The sequence below is a fragment of the Anthonomus grandis genome, chromosome 12 (genome assembly GCF_022605725.1).
Source record: "Anthonomus grandis grandis chromosome 12, icAntGran1.3, whole genome shotgun sequence".
NCBI classification, from domain to species: Eukaryota; Metazoa; Arthropoda; class Insecta; order Coleoptera; family Curculionidae; genus Anthonomus; species Anthonomus grandis.
In genome coordinates this window covers 276124-296341 of record NC_065557.1, presented here as the reverse complement: position 1 = coordinate 296341, position 20218 = coordinate 276124, and the positions used below count along the sequence as shown (strand labels likewise).

The following is a 20218-nucleotide window of genomic DNA, read 5'->3' as shown; positions in this document are numbered from 1 at the left end:
GTTATCAGCCGTGTATATAAATAATGAATTTATTGTTAACTTAATACGTTTCGCAGTCATGACGTTCTTGTCCAAGGTGTTTCGCGTTACTCTCCTGGTGTGCTGTTTCAGTATTTGGTTTTTTCTCATTTTTACTGCCAAGCAGTTGAGAAACAGGAATGTTTCTACATAAGGTACCTACGTTACTTATAACATTAGTACTGTGTTATTTTATTGCAGGAAAACCATATTGTACTATAAAGATAACGGTAGATCAGTAAAGACATTTATGATCTTTAAATAGAAGTGTTTGTGTCAAAAAAGTGACCTTTGACAGCTGTCAAATTTAACACTATCCCGCGCATCGAAACGTCCCAACAGCAAATTAATGTTTATTGGACGAACGTATAACGAGACTCGACGGTTCGATTGGATTTCAGAGGAAAAACTCGCCTCTAACCGCAGTTTGAAATTGTCGTTCGCGGGTATTACGTGACGGACTAAATAATAAATAACCGAGTTTTATTAAATATTAAAAAAAAAAATGTTTTGGCAAATTTTTTGATTTATTACAGGCAAGTGATTATGTAGTATTATAATCTTATTATATGTGTATATAGGCTCTTTTACATGACGACACCCTATATATACGGGGACATACAAAAAAGTATGGACGCACCCAAAAATATTGGGAAATATGGGCGCTAGAAAAAATCTTTAAATACAAAAATTTTAGGGAATCAATCGGTGCATCTGATGGTGACCTTAAACTTGACCTTGAGCTTGATCTTCAAGGTTATTTGAAGGTCAAAACGATTTTTTTAAATGAGAACCTTAAATTTGACCTCACGGGATTACTTCAACCTCATACCTCAATACATACCCGGACGTAAAATTTTCCGCTCTTTCAGAATCCGGTGTCAAAAATAGGGGTTCCCATTTAAAAAAAACGCTTTGACCTTCAAATAACCTTGAAGATCAAGATCAAGGTCAAGTTTAAGGTCACCATCAGATGCACCGATTGATTCCCCAAAACTTTTGTGTTTAAAGATTTTTTCTAGCGCCCATATTTCTCAAGATTTTTGGGTGTGTCCATACTTATGGGACACCACGTATATTAAACAATGTTTACGTTCTTTAGGAAAATAGTTTCTTAGATATACAGGAGCTTATTTGGTTTATATATATATATATATATATATAGTTCACACTCATTTTTTAACGTGAATAAAAGAATGATCGAAGATGCTTTTTTCATATAAAATAACCTCAATTCATGTTTATGGCTAACGAACCCTATTTACATCATTAAAAAAACTATAATATATGGATCTGTGAGTAATTAGTTCACCCTTATTTACCTTAACGTACCCTTGCTGGATCTACACAGACATCCATTAATTTCCCTTAACGATACAAATAAAAAAGTTATTTTTTTTTTTTTTTAAATGTCATGATTCGCTTATTTAAACAAACGATGATTATTATTTGTGATTGCGACCGCATAATGTCACTCAAGGCTACGAAAACTTACGCAATAATGAATTTTAGTTAGTTTTTGACAAAAGAGTCTTCAGAATAGTTCATAAATCAATAGTTTTTAAGTTGTGACTACTAGAACTCAAGATATTCACTTGTCAATAAGAGACAAATTATTTTGTTTCTTACAGGCACTCCTGGACTAAGAATTCCAATATCTTAACTTCTAGTCAACGGATTTTAGTCATTTTTTCAAAAAAGACTGAAAAAATCTTCAGAGTAGTCTATGAATCAACAACTTCTGAGTTGTGACTACTAGAACCCAAGATATTCACTTGTCAATAGGAGACAAATTATTTTGTTTCTTACAGGCACTCCTGGACTAAGAATTCCATTATCTTGACTAATTGTGAATGGATTTTAGTCAATTTTTAAAAAAAGACTAAAAAAGACTTCAGAAAAGTCAATAAATCAATAATTTCCAAATTTGGACTAATAGAACCCGAGATATTCACTTGTTAATAAGAGACAAATTATTTTGTTCCTTACAGGCACTCCTGGACTAAGAATTCCCATATCTTGACTATTTGTGAATGGATTTTAGTCATTTTTTTAAAAAAGACTAAAAAAGTCTTCAGAGTAGTCTATAAATCAACAACTTTTGAATTATGACTACTAGAACTCAAGATATTCACTTGTCAATAAGAGACAAATTATTTTATTCCTTACAGGCACTCCTGGAATAAGAATTCCAATATCTTGACTAATTGTGAATGGATTTTAGTCAATTTTTAAAAAAAGACTAAAAAAGACTTCAGAAAAGTCAATAAATCAATAATTTCCAAATTTGGGCTACTAGAACCCAAGATATTCATTTGTCAATAAGAGACAAATTATTTTGTTCCTTACAGGCACTCCTGAAATATGAATTCCAATATCTTGACTATTTGCGAATGGATTTTAGTAATTTTTTTAAAAAAGACTAAAAAAGTCTTCAGAGTAGTCCATAAATCAATAACTTCTGAGTTATGACTACTAGAACTCAAGATATTCACTTGTCAATAAGAGAGAAATTATTTTGTTCCTTACAGGCACTCCTGGCATACGAATTCCAATTTCTTGACTATTTGTGAATGGATTTTAGTCATTTTTTTAAAAAAGACTAAAAAAGTCTTCAGAGTAGTCCATAAATCAATAAATTCTGAGTTTTGACTACTAGAACTCAAGATATTCACTTGTCAATAGGAGACAAATTATTTTGTTTCTTACAGGCACTCCTGGACTAAGAATTCCAATATCTTGACTATTTGTGAATGGATTTTAGTCATTTTTTTAAAAGAGACTAAAAATATCTTCAGAGTAGTCCGAAAATCAACAACTTCTGAGTTATGACTACTAGAACCCAAGATATTCACTTCCCAATAAGAGACAAATTATTTCGTTCCTTACAGGCACTCCTGGACTAAGAATTCTATTATTTTGACTATTTGTGAATGAATTTTAGTCATTTTTTTAAAAAAGACTAAAAAAATCTTCAGAGTAGTCCATAAATCAACAACTTCTGAGTTATGACTACTAGAACTCAAGATATTCACTTGTCAATAAGAGACAAATTATTTTGTTCCTTACAGGCACTCCTGGACTAAGAATCCCAATATTTTGACTATTTGTGAATGAATTTTAGTCATTTTTTTAAAAAAGATTAAAAAAGTCCTCAGGGTAGTCTATAAATCAACAACTTCTGAGTGATGACTACTAGAACCCAAGATATTCACTTGTCAATAAGAGACAAATTATTTTGTATCTTACAGGCACTCCTGGAATAAAAATTCCAATATCTTGACTATTTGTGAATGGATTTTAGTCATTTTTTTTTAAAAGACTAAAAAAGACTTCAGACAAGCCAATAAATCAATAATTTTCAAATTTGGACTACTAGAACCCAAGATATTCTCTTCCTAATAAGAGACAAATTATTTTGTTCCTTACAGGCACTCCTGGACTAAGAATTCCAATATCATGACTATTTGTGTATGGATTTTAGTCATTTTTTTAAAAAAGACTAAAAAAGACTTCAGAGTAGTCCATAAATCAACAACTTCTGAGTTATGACTACTAGAACCCAAGATATTCACTTGTCAGTAAGAGACAAGTTATTTTGTTCCTGACAGGCACCCCTAAAATAAAAATCCCATTATTTTGAATTTTGATAAATCGATTTTAAGATTATATTAATTACATTTGGCAATTTAAGTTCGGTCCTTCTCAAAAATATTATAAACGCCGCCATTTTGTTTCTGTTCTGAGTAAATTCAAGATGGCGTCCGTCTCTCGTTATGAGTCACACCCAATTAAACGTGAGTAATGAGGGACGGGTAAAACTATAACATGTGTGATAATCATCAGTATGATTTCATAAATGCTAAAAATACATTATTTTTGATAATTTCGTAGCGGGCAATATTATCAATCAATCGTAAAAAGATAAGATAAACGTTTTTTTTTTTATTTAACACCCGGTTAGATCATACTACGTTATATTATGTGTATTCAACCTCAACTCAAGATATCATCCAAATAGGTGTTTAAATGATCTTTGAACTAGTGCAACAATAAATAGATTGTTTTCAGTTGAACGCAGTGAGGCAGGTAAGTAGTAAATTTTTATTTAAAAAAACCACTTTGACTCATTCAGTTCATTACCATAACCCTCCTTGGACTTGCTTAGAGCATCGCAAGTTACTAGCTATATGCATTTACTCATTGTCATTGTCATATGCTGTTCACAAGACATGTCACCCGATTAAAATTAACCTAAAATTGTCTTTGGACAATATGGCTGACTTAGGAGAAAAAAACTTTTGGCAACACTGTTCGGAACCATTACAATAATATATATTTTTTTTTAATATATTGTATAAATAATATAATGAACTATAATTATAAATATGTATTCACAGTACGATAAAGAGGAGTCTTCCCGGAAGGAACCGGTAGTTTAATAAATTGTTATCGGGTCGTGCAATAATGCACAAATATGTCATGCGAGGCGCTTAATTATAATTTATTGATTGATGGTGCGATTAATAAGTCATAAAACGTAAAAATCGGGATATAGAATCGAACCTAAACTACACCCCGCGGTCATCATCGATTTCTTTCTTCTATTTATTGTTTCCGGACTGATATGATGTTAATTCATTTATAGAACCATGAAGGCAGAATCGTTCGAGGTGCAATATGGATCGGACAAGTATAATATTTATAGTTTTTTGAATAATCATCCGGGAGGCGTCAATTATATCGCGCCATACAAGGAGAGGGACGTTGGAAAAAGGATGGAAGACACCAAACACTCTAGGGCCGCCTACTATTTATTCGAAGAGTATAAGAAGGACGGGAGAAGAAGAAGAAGACAAAATGGCAAAAGTCCCGAAGATTTAGAGGTAATAAAGCAAATACAGTGACAAGTAAGAAATTTGGCACTTCACAAATCACAACTCAAAGAGCTGAAAAAAAAATTTTATTTAATTTGTTCGCATTGGCACAAACATGACATTTGCCCCCGTACTAAGACGTTGCCAGACAAAGACAATCAACGAGTACCGTGTGTTAGAGCGAGAGAGATTTATCGTTCATGGCTGTCACTTATTAAATTTATTAGTCCAGGTGTCAATGGTTTAAAATTGACTCTTTAGCGTGAAATATCATTATTACCTAATTTTTGGTCAAATTGGACTATTAAATCTTTAAAAAAAATGAAATGTTTCTATCAATGAACACTGCTACTCAAAATGGACAAAATTAACAATTATTCCAAATGATATAAGAAAATAATGAATAATTGAAAAATCCCCTCTATCGTCTTTTAATGTAACATCAGGCATTTGAAATAACGTTCCTTCTAGGTACCTAAAGTTATTATTCCAGGTACTTGATGTAATTTTTGTCTATCCTCGAAACAATTGGAATTATTAACTTCATGCCAATTTTTACTAGGGACTTTTTGTAGGGGCTTTTCAGACCTTTTAGTTAATTTAAGTTTTATCTTATTTCAGGCATTTTGGATTGTTTTGTTCATGTTTTGAGGTCATTTTTCACTTCAAATGGTATAAAATCAAAAATGAATCCAAAAGTCTGGAATATATAAGATATAAAAAAGAATTTATGATGCCCGCAAGTCAGAAAAATTGACCTGATATGTCTGGAACGAAATAAAAAATACCTTTCATCTATTCTATATCAGCATTTATGTTTCTGGGTATTACAAATATTTCTTCATGCTTTTTAGGTATTTTTATATTCCAGATTTTTGGATAGATTTTAATTCACGCATTTGGAATAGTTTTTCAAAAACAAACATCATTTACAATGCCTGGAAGGTATGAAAATTGGCATTAGAGGCTTTAAAAGTATTAAAAATATCATTCAGTCATCCTGTCTTTTATTCCAGTAATTTTTCTATGTCTCTGGAGTATTGCACATAAGTTTGCATGCGTTTTATAGGCATTTCAAGAAAGTTTTTATTTTATTTCCAGTGTATGAAAGAATTATAAAAAAACAATAATTTTGTCAATGGAATTTCAGTGACCTTCCAAAGTATATTTAGTTTACTGCATGGTTTTCTTAAAAAGGCTTTATTTTAATAGATACTTAAGATGTCCATCTCTTATTGAAAAATATCTGGATATTGCCCTATTTATTTCTGATAATCCTAAAATTTGGAATAAGTATCAAAAAAGCTTTGAATAAATGAAAACTCGAGAATCGAGTAATTATTTCTTATGCTTAAATCAAGTACCTAATTTAGACACCTTAGCAAGCCTGGAAAACAATTTTTCATTATTCTGAGATAATAAAATCCGATTCTGTTATATGCCATTTACTCATAACTTATGCAAAAATATCTACATACAAACTTTTTTATTCGTTTACATTGGCTTAAACTTGAGCCATGTGCTCCCGTACTAAAACGCTTGCAAGACAAAGACAATCAACGAGTAGCGTGTGCTAGAGCGAGAGAGATATATCGTTCATGGCTGTCAGTTATTAAATTTATTAGTACAGGCGCCAGTGGTTAAAAATTGAAGTTTATAATAAGTAAAATCTTGAAGTTTGTAATAAGTGACCAAAAAGCTTCGAATAAATGACTATTTAACGGAAATTAAATTTGGCTCAAGAGCATGGAATAATCGACCAATTAATTTAACTTCTGATTGTTAAATTAGGTAAGGGAGAGTTCCCTTGAACTGGACATTTTTATTGGAATGGCTTTAGCGGCTTAATTTTATTTTTCTTATTGTTTACCAAGTGTCCGATTCATGAACAGGTTTCTATGAAACGGACGGTTGTTCCCATGAAATGGACACTAGACGATTTTTATACGGTTTTCATAATTAACTGATTATAATACAGTAAGTATAAAAATTTAAAAACATTTGTAACAGAAAAAATTTAACTTTCCCAGAACTCTTCAAGAATTGTGAGCCCATTTCGTGCAAAGTTTGCACTGCGGCCATTCTTCTTTGCTGTTTTGATATTCACCTTGATAGATTGGATAAACCGAATTTTCCTTTTCCTCTTCTCGATCACGTGAATCATCTTTATTCTTTTCCACCATTTCTTCACACAATTTTTCTAGGTTAGCAGGTATCGGAGACTCATCGTGTAGTGATATTTCCGAGGATATATCAGTATCTCAGAATCGTAATCATTTTTAGCAACTTTTGGTAATTTTATATTCATTTTAGTTTTCTTTGCTGATACTTTTGCTTTTTGAGAGCCTATATTTGATTTTCGTTTCTTCGCCTTTCCCTCAAATGCTCTCATAAGTTCATCTTTTTCGGGAGTGTCAGTTATAACAGCACTTTTTCCTTTTTTTCTTTTACTTCGGACTGATTTACTAAGAACTTCAGGTGAAATTAGATTTAGTTCAACTCGACCTTGTAATGTAATTGATCGATTTAAGTTCTCCATACTTTTAGAACAGCAAGGTCTAGAATGGTCAGAGCTAGTTGAGGGGATAAATTACAAACAGGTGCAGTTAAACTTGCCGGTCTGTCCACAGGAATTTGAAGTGTTTAATCCTTCAACTTCAGATAAATCATTGGACTTCTTGTCTTGTTCTTGGATTTCTTTGTTGCAAGGATTTTACCTGTCGGTTACAGATAATGCCAGAAAGTCGTCTTGAGTAAATATTGATAAATTAAATGGATATTTTCCTGTTTTCGGAAAGCTCTTACAAATATTGTTTATTGAAAAAGATTCACTATATGCAACATTAACAAATCCTGCAACTTCGTATAGACTAATGCCAGGATTTGAAACAAGTCAATTATTTAATGCCACTTTGTACCTTGCCTCAAAAGGGCCGTAAACTGTCACATCAAGTGGTTGCATACGGTGACTGCAGTGGGGAGAGGGTGTTAAAATTATTATATTATTTTCCCTTGCAAAATTAATTACTTGTATATTCACATGAGTAATGTGGTTATCCATAATAATCAAAGCTTTATCTTTACTCGTAGGTTTAACATGATTAACAAAATGCTTTAGAGACTCTACAAATATTTCTTCTGTAATCCACCCAGATGGATTTGCAAACCCTTTAGACCCTGTCGGTGCATCTTTAAGCATAACGTCCTTAAAATAAACCCGAGGAAACACGAATATAGGTGGCAGTGATCTGCCGGCAGCATTTATAAAAAAAAGTGTGGTGATAAGCGTTCCTCTTTCGGCAGATGTAATTTGAGTTACCCGTTTGGAACCCCTTACTGCTATAACTTTTGGTGATTTTGTAACTGTCATACAATCGGTTTCATCCGGGTTCCAAATCATGTTGGCTGAAAACCCATATTTCTTGTACAACCTTTCTAATTCGGAAAAAAGGTGCCTACGTTCGATTTATTAAAACTAGATGCTCTGCTTGAAGACGTATTTTCTGGTTGACGGAGCGACAAATCCTTATTGCGTTTCATAAACCCATGAAGTCAGCTTTAGAATTTTTTTTTCCAATGTGGTGGAATAGATATGTTGTTCGCCAATGCAAACTGATATGCAAGCTCTTTTATTTGCGTGGTAGTTAAGCCATGACACATTTTCGATGTTGTTTTAAGGTAAGAAACTAATAATTGTTCCTGTTCTGCCGAAAAAGTTTTTCTGTTTCCAATATTGCGGTTGTAAACAAATTCATTGCCAGGCGCACTTTTCGCTTTTTTTACAAGTACAGCTAATAAAGACTTTGAAATGCCGAAGTTTTTAGCTGCACTCCGAATCGACAAATCTTGGTTTACTACTGCATCTACAGCTTCACGAATTTCTTCGTCAGTCTTTCTTGTTCGCTTTGACGTAATAAGCCAAGCCTAAAAGAAAAAAATCGGTCAACTATTTTACCCAGAACTTTATTCCTTGTTTCCTTAAATCGGACGTTCAATTCATGGATTTATTTACTTTAAAGTGAACTCGTATTTTTACTTTTATGGTTTAAAATATAAATGAGATCAACATACCTGGGTGAAACTAGACCTAGTAAGCAAACAACCAACACAAACATGTTTCGGATATCTTCAAAAATAGCCAGTCTAAATAAATTCTTAAAACAGGTAAATATTTACTTTGCTTGCCACAAATATTTCACTGAGTGTACTAATACCAAACGATAACGCCGGCGCACCGATACTAACACCACCACGTGTTATACGGTCAACTAATATACAGTAAGCATTAGAAATAGGTAGTCCACTTCAAGGGAACTCTCCCCTACCTTAAATGTCTAAGAAAGCCTGGAAAACAACTTTCATTATTACAAGAACTTAAAATTGAAATAAACTACTTGAAATAAGGAAGTCCGATTAACCATAATTTTTTCATAAATCAAAAAACTGAAAAAAAAATATATTTAAACTCTTTTCATTAATTGTTCACATTGGCTTAAACTTGCCATGTGCTCCCGTACTAAGACGCTTGCAAGACAAAGACAATCAACGAGTACCGTGTGCTAGAGCGAGAGAAATATATCGTTCATGGCTGTCAGTTATTAAATTTATTAGTACAGGCGCCAATGGTTAAAAATTGAAGTTTATAATAAGTAAAATCTTGAAGTTTGGAATAAGTGACCAAAAAGCTTCGAATAAATGACTATTTAACGGAAATTAAATTTGGCTCAAGAGCATGGAATAATCGACTAATTAATTTAACTTCTGATTGTTAACTTAGGTACCGTAAACTAGGGCTACTTGCACACGTTTTCAGCACATTTCCCAATATACCCCCGTATATTGTAACTTTACAACTTTGCAAAAATTACATTGTACAGATCTATTTAAGGGCTACCCATGGCTGGTATAAAAATTGGAAGAATGCAGCCATTGGTCCCAAAAAAAATTTGTTTGTGGGGTGTGCAAATTACCACATGGTTGGGGCAACTTGCACACCCATGAAAAAATGTTTATAAATTGCATTCTAAAGCATATTCTATGCATACTACCCCTTAATCATATGAAAAAAAAACCTATAACAAGGGCCACCATTACAACCAATTAATATTGTCAAAATATATGAAACTTAAAAACAAATTTTGTACCTATAAACGCTTAGAAATATTAATAAGAAGTTATTAAAAAATAAACAAACTTTATCTAGCAAAACTTGATAATAAGACACATTCTTTGAAAAAATCACAAGTGTAACAAAAACAAAACATTGGCTAATTATTATTGTCAACTAAGAAGTCCTTGTCGGCATCACTGTCATCGACTGGAGATTTATTGTCTTCCGAATCCTCACACCGTTCGCATTCAAAATAAGGGTCTTTGCTGTCTTTATTACAGGTTCCACAAATCCAAGCTCGACACTTCGTGCATTGTATCCAATCAATTGGGCCTCTGTAGTTTTCCCAATTAATCTTGCAGATACCACACTGGGAGTTATTAGACTATCTTTCTCTCTTGCTTTTCCTGGTGGGGAGTTGCTGAGTGCATGGCAAAACGCTAGATGAAGAGGATCCTGGTTCTTGGACTGTAGTTCGAAATTCCTCTGAAACGGTTAGAGGATTTTCAGAACAGTGCGAGTCGCATCACTTCCAGGTTCAACTTTTTTTCTTCTTTTGCATTTTTTCTCAACCCCTGTTCCACGGTGCTCTTTTAATAAATCAACCAAGCTGTTGTCTAAGACTCTTTCGATGTCTGCATCTTCTAGTCCACCAGGAATGCGCTTCAAAACTTCGTCGGGATTTACAGAATTGCTCTAAATCCTGATTTGAGATTCTCTGCTACATTTTGACTTATCCCTTTCCACAATCTGTCCAGTAGGTTCGGAAATTGTTCTTTCGGGATACGGCCTTGGAACCGCGGCTCCTTTCTCCACTGATTGAGAATCTCTCTACATTTTCTTTTCATAGGCCACATCAAGGGGCTGCATTAAATGCGTGGCATTGGCTGGGAAGGGAGTTGACACATGCCTCTATCACCTGTGGTGAAAAATGGCTTACCAGGTTGTCACCAACGAGAATTATCTGGTCGTTATTTTCTCCGGTGGATTCGACGTGAGGCAGAAAAAGCTGGAAGAACCACATTTCGAATAAGTTCATGTCGAACCATCCGCTCGCATTGCTCTCATATTTTATTCCTCGTGGTCCACCTTGCGTCCAGTTGTCATAAAGATTCAAAGCTTTATAAATATACAACCATTGGTGGTAAACGGTCTCCATTGGCATTTCCACAAAGCATTAAACTGATCGTAGTACGGGAATGCTCCACTCTCTTTGTGTTCCTTGGCACTACCACCTTCCTGGACCCAGGATCATCTGTAACGTTGGTTTCATCATAGTTATACAAATTTGAGCTTTTCACTTCTCTAATTGCTAAGTCAATATTATTAAAGAAATTTAAAACTTCATTACGATCCACTGATGCTCTGGATCTCTTTATGTTTGAAGCCATTCTAACGCTTAAATGGTTCCTTTTTATAAATAATTCTAAGAAACCAGATCCAGGGAAGTTAATATTTTTTCCTTGTTTGTCCAAAAATTTTTTTATTACGTCACGATTTTTGTGAGAGGAAATCCCCAATTTGCTACAACAGCCAATGTCTTTGAAATGAGAGCCTCTTCTTGATCACTTAAAACCTTTGGACGACCAACTGATTTCGAGTGTGCACCAAGAAGTCTTCGACCTAACGTAGTCCGTTCTACTTTGAAAGTTTCGGCTGCTAATTTCCTCGACATACCCCCATTTACTGCATCTACCGCTTGGCGCAAGGCGTTCTCTGAGTAATTCCGGTAATTTCTTGCTCCCGGAGTTTTCTTGTATGTACGAACCATTTTTATACTATATTTACTTGTTGTTACAAAAAAAACACAAAATAACATAACCTAAAAAAAAAGTAAACAAAAATACACGTGGTGTGCAAGTTACCCCGGGGTGGGCAAGTAGCCCCACATTACCGTACCCTAAATGTCTAAGAAAGCCTGGAAAACAACGTTCCTTATTGCAAGAACTTAAAACTGAAATAAGAAAGTCCGATTAACCAATCAAAAAACTGAAAAAATATTTATATTTAAACTCTTTTCATTAATTGTTCACATTGGCTTAAACTTGCCATGTGCTCCCGTACTAAGACACTTGCAAGACAAAGACAATCAACGAGTACCGTGTGTTAGAGCGAGAGAGATATATCGTTCATGGCTGTCACTTATTAAATTTATTAGTCCAGGCGTCAATGGTTAAAAATTGACTCTTTAGCGTGAAATATCATTGGGGCCTAATTTTTGGTTTACATATCGCCTAATTTATTTCTGATAAGCTTGGAATGAATAACTAATTAACTCAAAATCTCAAAATAGATTACTAAGCCCTTCCGATGCTTAATTTATGTAGAATAAATTAGTTTTAGGTTCGTAGCTATTTAATTTATACGTATAATATTATTTTTCTTTCGAAATCCATTTCAATAAACAATGATCTCATTCAGGCTCCGTGAACGCTCTTTATCGATGTGTTATGATTAGGTGGCAGTTTTTACTTTAACGGTGACATCGGCGATGACGAAAGGGGACATCAGTGGACAGTCTTCTTGAAGGTTCCGAAATGAGATACGGGAAAGAGACGCGTTTTCGGGAAAATCTTAAAAGACCTAGGGCGTGTCCCTAACATTAAGACGGAAAGACAGGTTAAGGTCAGGATCAGTAAGACGTGGCTGCATCCTTTTCCTTTTCTATTATAAGACGTGAGACGAGTTATAAGTGTTTTAAAGCCGTGAACGCGATTTACCATATCAGTTAACAGTTAAAGTCTACTCCAAACTCTTTTGTGCAATAGTTTTCTTAATTATTTTATTAAATACTTTGAAAATCCCGCACCTTTTCATTACCATCAACAAACCCTAGACAACATAGAAAACCCTACATTTATGTACCTTAAATACCTAAGAAAACTTGAAATAAGTGATTTATTAATTAAAAAGCTTCATGAAATTAATTTAAGTGGTTAAAATATTCCAAGCTTTTATTAGTGACTACTTGACTCAAAAAGTTGCAATAAGTGACTCGAATTAATCTGTTAATTTTAATTTTGAACATACCTTTATGTGTCCCTTTATCTCTGCTACCTTTGTCTACATGCATGTATTTTATTTTATAAAGATTTTGTTTGTAATATTTTCTCTTGCATTTTTTTTTTTAGGCATTTTATATGTTGTATAAATTTTTTATATTTGTTTTGTAAAATCTGATTTGATTGTATTTATTTTCTGAAGCTTTGTCAATAAAATTCGTGTACATGTACCAAATTTTCGACAATAAAGTTCTTAAAAAAAAAAAATTAAAAATGCCTGGAAAAGCTTATGATTGACTAAAGAGTCCGCACTAAATTTTTGATTAGTCCAAGAGCCTGGAATAAGTGCGTTAATACTAAAAAGAGTTTAGCTTAGCGTTCTTGGAAAAAAATTCCGTTTTTTTTTAGAACTTAATTAATTGTCAAGTTTTTTGATCCTTTTCTTCCTAAGTGATATGGATATGGATGCCAAATACAAGTCCTTATATAATAATTTAATTAATTTAAAGCCCCACGACTCCAAAGTGAAAATTGAGAGCTTAAATGATGGAATATTGTTTTCAGAAATTAGTAGACTGGAACAAACCGATGTTAGTCCAAGTAGGCAGCTTAGGAACCAAATACAAAGAATGGGTGATCTCGCCCGTCGATCGAACCTTAACGCTATTTGGCAACCCTGTCCTGGAAAGTCTGACAATCACACCGTGGTATGTCGTGCCCATAGTATGGATACCAATTATCATTTATCTAGTCAAGTTGGGGACAAAACGTTATGTGGACATTACTAATGGTAAACTATTTCTTATCCGTGACATTATCGTTATGCACGTGTCATTTATTCTAGACAGTTCCCCCAGTATATCAGTATTAACTTATATCAGCTCAGGGATCTTAATATGGACCTTCCTAGAATATTCTTTGCACAGATGGGTGTTTCACATGGAACCTTCAGGACGTTCCAGGCTAATGATTTACATTCATTTCGCCATACACGGTCTGCACCATAAAGTAAGACTGTAATAATGTCAATTACCAAGTTTATACGAGCAATTAAACCGCCCTTAATGTGAGAATTAATAAAGAGATTGCCCATCTTAAGATTAAACAGCTGTTTACCATTGCCAACCTAGGAATTTTAAAAAAAATGGTTGAGCTGACTACTTTAATAAGTGATTTGCTAAAGAATTAACATCTAACCTTTTTAAGGCATTTACACATTTGTGTTGGTAGCACTGGCACTGAAATCGGTCAAGTGGTGCTACGTTTACACGATAGTTCAAAGCGAATTACTCACTTATTTAAATCGATTTAAGCTAAACCGGTTTTCGATTACTAAAGCGATTTATGGGCGCATTATCTTAAACCTTGTATAAACTTGGTAAATGAGAATGTAATTAACTGATTTATTTTCAGGTTCCGTTCGACACAAGACGTTTGGTGTTTCCCCCAGTTCCGGCCGCCATTATCGCCCTCACACTGTATAAATTCTTTTCGATATTCCTGCCGGAGTCTTGTATAATCTTAGTGGTAGCGGGAGCCCTCATAGGTACATTTCAATTTGCTTTAATTGTAATAGAAATTAAGTACCATGTTTACACGTAACCGTTGCAACATGCGAATCAAGACACTCGTGAATCGTTTTAGAAAAACGGTCCTAATTCGCTCGCATTACTGTAAAACGTTTCAAATATGTGGATGATTTCGGTGTAATCCGCTTTAAGGTTCCGTATATACGGGACAAGAAATTTTTAGTGCTGCCAACTAGGTAAGAAAAATTTGAAAACTGAGATAGGGAGAAAAAAAGGTATATTCTTTTATTTAACTAAGTAATTAATAAATTATTTAGGTTGGCAACAAAAAACCGTCAGCGTTAAAACCTCTTCTTAAAACCGTTGTGTAAACACATTGGAAAGCGTTTTTTTTGCTCTAATTCGCATTAATGTCACGTATAAACTTAGTAAATAAGTTTATACCGTACACCATCACGCGCTTGAAATACTGTCTTGTAAACCCTTGTGTCCTGAGGTGCCAGAGGTGGGTTTTATTCTGGGACTAAATTTGAATTACGCGCCATTTCAATTTGAACAGAACTAACTTCACAAATTGTCTTTTTTTTTAAATTTCAGTGGTCCTAAAACAATTATTTTAGGTCATAATTTGATTCCTTGACATACATTTTTTTGTCTATGGCAGGGTGAATTTTTTACCTTAAATTACTCAACGCAATCCACTCTAACCCCCTTAATATTATACAATTTTTCGGGAATTTCAACGTATAAATGGCATCCTTAAGTTTTCATTTATAGATGGTTAATAACATGAAATCAAGGAACTAATACATATTTAGTCTTATAGTACAAAAATGAGTAATACGTTAATTGAGTGTGTTGTATAAATATGCCAAAATTGTAATAAAAGGTGTATGAGGAACAGACTAAATATAGTCTGATTAATTCAGATTATTAAAAGTGTCATACATCAAATTAAAGGTCATTAAATTATTTATACAGTGGTCTTAAAACAATCATTGTAAAACCAAAATTGATTGACGAGCCTTCTTGTCAAAAGCCTATGAACAAGCAAATTTCCAACCTACTATATGGTATCTACCTCAAATTTCTCAAAGTCAAGCGAATAGCCAGTGAGTTAATATATACCAAATAAAAGGCAATTAAATTACCTTTACAGTGCTCTTAAAATAATCATTTTAGGTCAAAAATTGACCCATTGACGTGCCTTTTTTTGGTCACAGGTATATCGGCAAGGTATATTTTTAACATAATATACTTCTACCTCAAATTAGGCCAAACTGATTCCTTGTGTCACTCATAAGCTACAGTTACTCCAGATTTTAAGGGTACTTTCCATGCACTTAAATTAATTTCTTGAAGCCTCTTAATTAATACATCACTTATTTCGAGTTCTTGGATTAATGAAAATTGTTTTCCAGACTTCCTTAGGCATTTAACGTATCTAATTTAATCATCAGAAGATGAGTCGATTTTTAACCATTGACGCCCGTACTAATAAATTTAATAAGTGACAGTTATGAACGATATATCTCTCTCGCTCCAACACACGGTACTGGTCGATTGTCTTTGTTTGTTAAGCGTCTTAGTGCGGGGGGCACATGACAAGTTTCAGCCTGTGTGAACAAATTAAAAAAGTTTAAATGGGAATATTTGTTCAGTTCTTTGGGTTATGAAAAATTGGCGGTTCATAAAATCAGATTTTTTAATTATCCAGTACAATGGTCTTTTTGTTTGCAAAGAAGTGGAACCAATACTATCATGCCTTAATTATAATGATTAAGTAAGTTAGCTTTAAACATACCATGATTTTACGTCAAAATACTCAAAGTCTGATAAAATTAAAGTAAACTATTATACATCAGAGTAAAGATAATTCAATTATTTATATAATGGTGTTAAAACAATAATTGTAAGTCAATTATTCATGTAGGAAATGAAATTCAAAAATTATTAAAAAAAACAAACTGCCTCTATTTAAAAAGATCTAGACAATTTAATTCTGAATCCAGGAAAATTCGTTTCATTAAAATATTTCCAGTAGTTTCTGAGAAAATCGAATTTGATTGGCAAAAGTTGGGTTAAGAGAGTGCGGATTCCACTACTTTGTTTAATTCTGGATAACCTGGAAACTTTTGGTTGCACGCTTGTGAACTTAAAATAACATTTCCAGAGAATTGAATTCTGAATCCAGGGCAATTTGTTTCATTAAAATATTTCCAGTAGTTTCTGAGAAAATTGAATTTAAATCACCAAATGTCGGTTTAAAAGACCTCAGGCGCTACTACTTGGTTTAACTTTGGATAACTTGGCAACTTTTAGTTGGATATTTTTAAACTCAAAACGACATTTCCAGATAATTTAATTCTGAATCCAGGAAAATTCGTTTCATTAAAATATTTCCAGTAGTTTCTGAGAAAATTGGGTTTAAATGACAGAATGTCGGTTTGGAAGACCTCAGGTGCTACTACTTTGTTTAACTCTGGATAACCTGGAAACTTTTGGTTGCACGCTTGTGAACCTAAAATAACATTTCTAAAGAATTGAATTCTGAATCCAGGGCAATTTGTTTCATTAAAATATTCCCAGTAGTTTCGGAGAAAATCAAGTTTAAATGGTAATAAGTCGGTTTAAGAGACCTTAGGGTCCACTATTTTGTTTAACTCTGGATAATCTTGAAACTTTTGGGTGGAGACTTTCGCAGTCAGAATAACATTTCCAGATAATTTAATTCTGAATCCAGGGCAATTTGTTTTATTAAAATATTTCCAGTAGTTTCTGAGAAAATCAAGTTTAAATGGTAATAAGTCGGTTTAAGAGACCTTAGGGTCCACTATTTTGTTTAACTCTGGATAATCTTGAAACTTTTGGGTGGAGACTTTCGCAGTCAGAATAACATTTCCAGATAATTTAATTCTGAATCCAGGGCAATTTGTTTTATTAAAATATTTCCAGTAGTTTCTGAGAAAATCAAGTTTAAATGGTAATAAGTCGGTTTAAGAGACCTTCGGGTCCGCTATTTTGTTTACCTCTGGATAATCTTGAAACTTTTGGGTGGAGACTTTCGCAGTCAGAATAACATTTCCAGATAATTTAATTCTGAATCCAGGGCAATTTATTTCATTAAAATATTCCCAGTAGTTTCGGAGAAAATCAAGTTTAAATGGTAATAAGTCGGTTTAAGAGACCTTAGGGTCCACTATTTCGTTTACCTCTGGATAATCTTGAAACTTTTGGGTGGAGACTTTCGCAGCCAGAATAACATTTCCAGATAATTTAATTCTGAATCCAGAGCAATTTGTTTCATTAAAATATTTCCAGTAGTTTCTGAGAAAATTGAGTTTAAATGACACAATGTTGGTTTAAAAGACCTCAGGTTCTACTACTTGGTTTAACTCTGGATAACTTGGCAACTTTTAGTTGGACATTTTTAAACTTAAAACAACATTTCCAGATAATTTAATTCTGAATCCAGAAAAATTTATTTCATTAAAATATTTCCAGTAGTTTCCGAGAAAATCGAATTTGATTGGCACAAGTTGGTTTAAGGGAGTGCAGGTTCCACTACTTTTTACTTTACTCTGGATAACCTGGAAACTTTTGGTTGCACGCTTGTAAACCTAAAATAACATTTCCAAAGAATTGAATTCTGAATCCAGGGCAAATTGTTTCATTAAAATATTTCCAGTAGTTTCTGAGAAAATCGAGTTCAAATGACAAAATGTCGGTTTAAAAGACCTCAGGCGCTACTACTCGGTTTAACTCTGGATATTTTTTTTTCAGGTTATGTCACTTACGATATGATTCACTTCTATTTGCACTATGGGGCACCGAGTGAGGATAGTTACTTTTATCATTTAAAGCGGTACCATAATCAGCATCATTTTGCTCATCATGATAGCGGTAATGGATCTTTTCTTTTTTTTAAAAAAATTCTTGCTATTTACTAGTTTTTTTTATTCATTTCAGGGTTCGGTATAAGCAGCATATTATGGGATAAAATATTTGGTACTGCCATAAGATTAAGGAAACTAGGCATGGGTATTCGATGGTAGTGTTAGTTATAATTTTTATACCTTGTACAGCATAGAAAATAAAAAACCAGTTTAAACATCGAGTTCTTTTTAATCCCACAACATACAACATCAAATAATTGTTTTTTCCATCTACATAATAACAGTTTTATCCGCTTATTTATAATATTGCAAAGTTTTCTGCTAAATGTGTAAATCGAACATCAAAACGATGTTAAAAAAATATTATACACAATATAAGTAAATAAAATGGAATGGGTTAAGATAATACACGGATTAAGTATCTACAAATAAATTCTTTTTAACACTTAAATTATAAGAACAGAATACTGGCCGACCAGTTTAGTTTTGGCGGTAGTTCTTGTGAATTTCCGGTTTAATGTCATAGACCAAAGCCAAAATTTCATTGATAACCTAAAGAGAATAATCATTAGTAGTATCACTAGACCCTTTTAATTCCACTAAAATCACATGACACTGATCATCTGACTGATTGCAAAAGATCTGTTGTACTTACGGCCAATTTCTGTCCGGTAACCAGCTGGTTCATCTCGGCAATCCTCAACTTGGTATCGGCATCGATTTTAGCGGCCACATCCTCTTTGGAGCCCATGTGTTTGGTCTCAAACTCACGGAATTGACGCTCTCTCTCCTTGCGGTACTTCTCGATCTCTTCTTGGGCCTCATCCTTGGCCTGCTTCAACCTCCTCGCTTTACCTGCAAAGTAAATTGTTGTTTCAGAACTATGGTTGAAGATTTATTCAAGTATTTCCCTCAGGATGGATTATTGCTGCTAGGAATGAGGGAAAAACAGGCAAAAGCCCATCCCCAAACTTACCTTGTGACCATAGATTGTTCTCAATTTTTTGAGGTGTATGTACTTACGTTTACGTGCCTCTGATACTTTTTCGGCGGCCCTCTTTTCTGCCGCTAACAGTTGTTGGATGCCCTGAGTTTGGCTGGCCATTTTCACAATAAAATGCCGAGGAAATCCGTGTTTTTTAAGGCGATTTAATGTGCGAAATGAAGGCAGAAGGAAATTGAAAACTGGCCAACCCACTTGACAGTCATATGACTGTAATCGATTTTAGACGAGGACGCACGATCGGCTACGAACACTGTTGCCAGAATAATGATATATTGAGATAGGGGTGTTATAAATAATATATATTTAATTAAATAATATATATTTAAATTTAAAAACGTCTCCGTTAATTAAGCTGGAAAAGGAAACACCACAGAACACAAATATATAGGGGAAATACTGTTTATGTTATAATTATTGTTTTATTTACTTCCTTCTCTCTTCTGTTCAGCATCGCCAAATTAAAACGTCATAGAGTGATTGAAGTCGCGGCTTCGCTAAACATATGTATATCTGTCTCTGTTTATCGCATAAGAATAGAACGAGAACGAGATACTTGACCACTATTGGTGTATTATATGGGTTCGCATTATTCTTTGGATTTGAGGGTTGTTATTTATTTTTGAGTGTACAGTTTATTTTTCAAACACGAAAAAAATGCTTTGATGCTGACATCGTACATTTTTACGCATGTACAAAGATAATATTATTTTTGACGTACTATTACGGATTTAAATAATATATAATAGTTAATAATAGTACACTTACTATTATACTACTACG

At 33.5% G+C, this 20218-nt stretch overlaps 2 protein-coding genes across 4 annotated transcripts; one reads left to right on the top strand and one right to left on the bottom strand.

Moving 5' to 3' along the window:
* The first annotated feature begins 27 nt into the window (after positions 1–27).
* On the top strand, positions 28–18650 carry LOC126742894 (fatty acid 2-hydroxylase). 3 transcript variants are annotated; one of them, XM_050449751.1, is made up of 7 exons: positions 3510–4107; positions 4667–4904; positions 13572–13797; positions 13852–14015; positions 14421–14553; positions 18320–18439; positions 18506–18650. In XM_050449751.1, the coding sequence occupies exons 2-7, from the start codon at positions 4671–4673 to the stop codon at positions 18589–18591; spliced, it is 963 nt and encodes a 320-aa protein (XP_050305708.1). In that variant the 5' UTR covers positions 3510–4107; positions 4667–4670; the 3' UTR covers positions 18592–18650. The 3 variants fall into 3 exon arrangements, with proteins under 3 accessions (XP_050305707.1, XP_050305706.1, XP_050305708.1); XM_050449750.1 differs by lacking the exon at positions 3510–4107 and adding an exon at positions 28–173 and having other exon boundaries at positions 13572–14015; XM_050449749.1 differs by having other exon boundaries at positions 3470–4107; positions 13572–14015.
* LOC126742895 (V-type proton ATPase subunit G) lies at positions 18642–19645 on the bottom strand. Its single transcript, XM_050449752.1, has 3 exons — positions 19456–19645; positions 19088–19287; positions 18642–18984 (listed from the first exon to the last, which is right to left on the bottom strand). Exons 1-3 carry the CDS (start codon positions 19535–19537, stop codon positions 18913–18915), a joined length of 354 nt encoding a protein of 117 aa, XP_050305709.1. The 5' UTR covers positions 19538–19645; the 3' UTR covers positions 18642–18912.
* Between the last annotated feature and the right edge of the window lie 573 nt (positions 19646–20218).